A 5,426-nucleotide genomic window follows, 5' to 3' on the forward strand; every position below is an offset into this window, starting at 1 on the left:
GAAGGTATTGGTGCTGGGTCTCGGCGGCCGTGGTGGATGACGTGCATCACAACCCACTGTCCTTTCCTGCCCCTTCCACCCCTCCTCCCAGCCTGGGGGCTTCTTGGGGATCAGCCTGGGACTAAGGGTTTTAGAGGACCCCAGAGTCTCCTAACAAAGCCTGTCACGGAGGGAAGGAAGAAATGAATGGGTGGATGAGTGAATAGAAGTATGAGTCAGTGAGAGGGCGAGGAGGAAGGAAGGACAGAGGGGTCCTAACTGCCGCCCAAACTGGGTACCCACCTGTGCTGAGCGCCCACAACACGGAGCCCCAGCCAAGGCCCAGGAAGGGGCACAGACCCCGAGAGCAGAGGCAGCCATTGCGGAGTAAAGGGTAGGGTCCTCACCAGCATCTGAGGAAGTGGCTGACTCCAGCTGCAGGGCCCTCGTACTCCCAGGAACATTCATAACCAGCGCTGCTGAACACCCGGTAGCAGCTTGGGGCCCTGGGGCCTGAAGCTGAGCCTGGAGGTTTGAGAATAGGCTACAGTGTCAGGGAGGGGGTGTCCCCACACTGACTCAACTCAGGGAGGTATCTTTGTGACACTTATGTAACCCAGTAGTACCCCAGCTTAAATGCGCTGTGGCTTCCAGCACCTTCCACTGCCCTTCCCACCTGTCTCCTGCCATCTCCCCTGCACTTCCTGCTCCAGCCACTTCAACCTCCTCCCTGGTGTTCAAACGTATCAGACTCACTCCTACCTCGGGGCCTTCGCATGTGCTGTGCCCTCTGCCTGAAACACCCTTGCCCCAAATCATCACATTCCAATTTCTCCTGCAGAGTCACCGCCTCAAACACTAGGTTATTTGAAGCAGCCCCTTCCCTCTCCACCTCCCACTCTGCTCTGTTTATTTCATAGCACATCATTATACACAGGATATGCATTAGTGTGACTGTCGTCCACCCCCTGCACTAGGTTGTGACCCCAGAGGACAGCTGGGTTCGCAGCTGATTCCTTCACATCCAGGACCGTGTCTGCACATAGTAACTGTTCAGTAAATATCTCTTGAACAAAAGAATAGATGAAACGCCTGCCCAGGGGCAGATCAGTGAATTTGTTATAAGCATGAGTGTTCCAGCAATGCTTGCTTCAGGGGAGGCAAAATATTTAGCGGCTGCTTAACCCCACATGCTGACCAGTCCGGACAGACACACAGTCCTGTGACTCTGTTAGGGGGCAGACAAAGCTTACAGAGGTGGATGACTGCACTGAGTTTGATGAGGACAGGCTGTCAGGACGTCAGGGCAGGGCTCCCAAGACCCCAGTCTTGGGCTGAGCAGGAAGGAGCTAAGGGAGGGGCTGCTAGGGAGGAGTCAGTCAGAGCCCAGCAGCCCTCCCTTCCACGATGGGGAACTGCCCAGACCTGAGTCTGCATCTGGGTATGGTGGGTTCTGAAAACAGCATCCGACGGTACTGCAGGCTTCAGCTGCAAAGGCAATGAAGAGATAATGACGGTCTCAGCCTTTCACTGCAGAGGGAGAGGCGCTCACCCAGGGGTCATCCACACACCTATCCACTTTCCCACCTATGCACCCCCCACCCATCCATCCAGCTTTCTATCCATCTGTCCATCCTCCCATCCACTTATCTATCCATCCAGTCATCTATCCATCTTTCCATCTACCTGCACATCCATCATCCATCCACCCACCCACTTGCCTATACATCCATTCATTCATCCACTCATCTATCCATTTACTCACCCATCCATGCATCTGCCCATCCATTCATCCATCCATTCAGCCATCTGCTTCTCAGGCTGCTCCTCTAAAGCAACTCGGTGTCCTCTGCCCCCTCCCTTTTGCTGGTCTCTAGGCCTGCCTGACCTCCAAAAGTCCCAAAACCTTGCTGATCTCCAGTTTACAGAGAGGGAAACTGAGGCACAAGGAAGTTATCCAAGTTTATGCAACAGCAGAGTTGGGATCGGAGTCCAGACTTGGCTCTTGGAAAGGGCTGAGTCCTTTCCCGTTGGAGTCCACAAGATGGAGAGAGAGTATGTATGTTACACACACTAGATACATATCTATTATATACATACTTGCTCTTTTTCCCTTCCTTAGCTACTCCTCACTAAACTCTGGCAAGTGGGAAAGATTCAGAGATTTAGCCCACTCCACCATGGTAGCTCAGCTGGTAAAGAATCTGCCTGCAGTTCAGGAGACCCTGCTTCGATTTCTGGGTCAGGAAGATCCCCTGGAAGAGGGCATGGCAACCCACTCCAGTATTCTTGCCTGGAGAAACCCCAGTGGCAGAAGAGCCTGGTGGGCTACAGTCCATGGGGTCACAAAGAGTGGGACATGACTGAGTGACTAAGCACAAAATACAGCAGACAAAATTAAGACCGGAGAGGAAATGCCCAAGCCTGACATTAGAAGTCAAAAATTAAGACCGGAGAGGAAATGCCCAAGCCTGACATCAGAAGTCAAAATTACTGATGTCCCATTTGACAGAGGGAAAGACTGAGGCACAAAGACACGGAACTAACCCTGGAACTAGCCCTCCACATACACACAACCCCACCACCCCCAATAAGAAGAGGCGAATTGTCAGGGGAGGGGACTCACCGCCCTGTCTGTGGCACAAGAGGAGAAGGAGGGCAACCAGCCTGAACCCCCATTGCCCCATCCAGTCCTTGAAGAGGGCAGCAGCCCCAGATGAACTTCTGTGCTGCCGGTGAGGCCCCAGCCACCGGGTCTTTCCTCACCCAGGAACACGCTGAAGCTGATAAAGAAAGACTAAAGAGATTAAAAAAAAAAAAAAAAGTTATGAGACATGGCCCCTCCCAGGGCAAGTCAAAGTGAAAGAGAAACCCAGGAAGTCAGCTTGGGGGTGGTGGCCTCATCTAGGCCACAAACCCACCTGAGCCCTAGACCCTGAGCTATACCCCCTGAGGGTCTGGGGTCTTCTCTGCTGGCTCCAGACGGGAGCCGGACACCAGGTGAGAACCCCGTGGGTGGCCTGGGGCTCTGTGTACTTGGCTAGGTCTCCAGCTCTCTCTGAGAGAAGGCAATGGCGGCCCACTCCAGTGTTCTTGCCTGGAGAATCCCAGGGATGGGGGAACCTGGTGGGCTCCCGTCTCTGGGGTCGCACAGAGTCGGACACGACTGAAGTGACTTGGCGGCGGCAGCCAGGCCTCTCTGGCCCACTTCTGAGATCCAGGAGCTCAATGAGAGGCCAGGGGCCTTTGGACGTCAGAGTTCACTCTGCTGAAAAATTGTTATGAAGTGTATTCTGTAGGCTGGACCCCCCCCAAAATGTCCACCTCATTGTTTCCCAGACTCAAACCTCAGGGCACCCTGGGTCCCGTGTCTGAAGAATTTCCTTGTTTCCTTTAGATTCAACTTAGTCTTTTCTCTGTATCTGTTTCTCTGCCAGAGACGGGGAGGCTGGGGACTGGGGTGGGGAGGCGTTGTCTCAGTTTCTGATCTTCTCTCCCCACTGTCAACAAAAGTCCAAAATGTCCACAGAGAAGAGCTGATTCATGTTACAAAAAGTGGATAGCACCCCCAAGCAACATCCTGAGTGGAAAAAGTCAGACCCAGCAGCCCACATGTTGTATGATTCTGTATATACGAAACGTCCAGAACAGGTAAATCCACAGAGACAGAAGGTAGAATGATTGCCAGGGGCTGGGGAGGGGATGAGGAGTAACTGTTCACGGGGATGGGGTTGCCTTTGGGGATGCTGGAAATGTTTTGGAACTAAATAGAGGTGATCATTGTACAATATGGTGAATGTTCTCAGTGCCACTGAATTGTATATATTAACACAGTTCATTATATGTTGTGTGATTTTCACCTTTAAAAAAAAAAAGCTGTTCTCAGAACCCAGGTGGACAAAAAAACAGGATAAGGGTCTCTCCTGGGGAAAAGCATCTGGGGAAACTGAGGCCCGGGGTGGCTGGGAGGAAGCACTTTTTCTGAGAGCCAGTTCCGAGAGGCAGCTGGGCCGGCCAGGGTCAGGCGCCCAGCAGGCCATGAAGTCAGAGCCATTGGAACAAAGAGGCAGTGTTCCAGGCCTGGCACAGTGGGGACGGGGACCCTGTGATCCTGTACAGAACAGCCTTCACTGGCAGCAGGGCCCAGGCCAGGCCAGGGGCGGAGTAGCTGTGAGGTCTGGGGGAGGGGCAGAGACAGAGTGAGAGAAATGAGAGAGACACACAGAGAGAAATATAAAGATGGAAGAGACCACTGGAGATAGGGTAAATCAATGGGCCCCCCCTCAGTGATCCTGAGACTCTTATCCCAGGCGCCCCATTTTACAGATGGAAAGACTGAGTCCAGAGACACTCAGCCTACTCAGGGCCCTGGCTAGAGGTAAAGACATAGATGCAAACCGAGGCAGAGCCCCCCACACAGTGGGGCTGAGCTTCCATGAGCAAGGCTCATGCCCTAGGGCTACCTCCTATCCCCAGGAAAGTCAGGCCTCCCACGCTTCAGCTTCCTCATCTGCAAATGGGCTAAAGTGAGGATAAATGGGGCTTCCCCAGGGGCTCAGCGGTAAAGAATCCACCTGCAATACAGGAGACACAAGAGACGCGGGTTCCATCCCTGGGTCAGGAAGATGCCCTGGAGAAGGAAGTGGCCACCCACTCCAATATTCTTGCCTGGAAAATCCCATGGATGGAGGAGCCTATGGGCTGCAGTCCATGGGGTCACAAAGAGTCAGACATGACTGCGCAACTGAGCCCAAGGATAAACAAGGGTTGCTGCCCACCAGACAGCCAGTACGATTTGTCATTCTTTGGGGGCTCTCAGTGACCTCTGCTCTTATCACACCTCTTTCCCATCCCCCCAAGCTAAAGCAGCCACTGAAAAAACATCAAGGGGGTGGAGCAGAGCTAGACACAGATGCTCGCAGCTCCTTGGGGGTTAGGGGCTGGCTGCAGGGAGGGGTAGAGGTTGGGGGGCTCTGAGGGGGACCAGAGAGGGCTGCCCAGAGAAGGGAAGTATTAAACTGGCTTTGTAGAGCTAAAGGGCATTCCCAACAGAGGTCAAAGGAGAAGCAAAAGTCTGGGGGACGCGCTTTGGGGAACACCAAGATGAACTGGCAGGTCTGGGGCTCCATGTGAGAGATGAAGATGGCAGAGTGGACCAGACCCTTGACTGCTGAGCTGAAGGGCTGGGCTTTTCCCCAAGGAACTGTGGCAGCAGTATGAGCAGGAGTCCAGCCACGTGTGAGGTGTTGTTTCTACCCTTATTGAGGTCACAGTTGGAGGCTCACCCTGAGGTTCACCGCAGCCCACCTTCCCCGTGTCAAATCTTTGTACGCCCACCTCTCTTGGCCTGCCTTGCCTGCCTGCCACCTACTTCAGGAAGCCCTCCCAGCTGCCCCAGAAGCACAACTGAGGTACGTCCCCAGCACCGTCCCACTTTCAGATGCCCC

General features: G+C 53.8%; 1 protein-coding gene and 1 long non-coding RNA gene across 3 annotated transcripts in view; one reads left to right on the forward strand and one right to left on the reverse strand.

Moving 5' to 3' along the window:
* Positions 1-2,785, reverse strand: part of IL12RB1 (interleukin 12 receptor, beta 1) — a 17,702-nt gene extending 14,917 nt beyond the window's left edge. For both annotated transcript variants that reach the window (XM_010845660.1, XM_010845659.1), the window contains exons 1-3: positions 2,606-2,785; positions 1,405-1,467; positions 387-504 (exon numbers count right to left, since the gene is read on the reverse strand). In XM_010845660.1, the coding sequence (XP_010843962.1) occupies positions 387-504; positions 1,405-1,467; positions 2,606-2,666 (242 nt within the window). In that variant the 5' untranslated portion in view covers positions 2,667-2,785. The remainder of the gene's footprint in view (positions 1-386; positions 505-1,404; positions 1,468-2,605) is intronic.
* Positions 2,786-2,869: 84 nt separating this feature from the next.
* LOC104992691 lies at positions 2,870-5,418 on the forward strand. The gene is made up of 3 exons (XR_825732.1): positions 2,870-2,979; positions 3,493-3,630; positions 5,246-5,418. It is a non-coding gene; the product is annotated as an uncharacterized LOC104992691 (long non-coding RNA).
* Positions 5,419-5,426: the final 8 nt, after the last annotated feature.

The sequence above is a fragment of the Bison bison genome, unplaced genomic scaffold, assembly GCF_000754665.1.
Source record: "Bison bison bison isolate TAMUID 2011002044 unplaced genomic scaffold, Bison_UMD1.0 scf7180017864221, whole genome shotgun sequence".
NCBI lineage: Eukaryota > Metazoa > Chordata > Mammalia > Artiodactyla > Bovidae > Bison > Bison bison.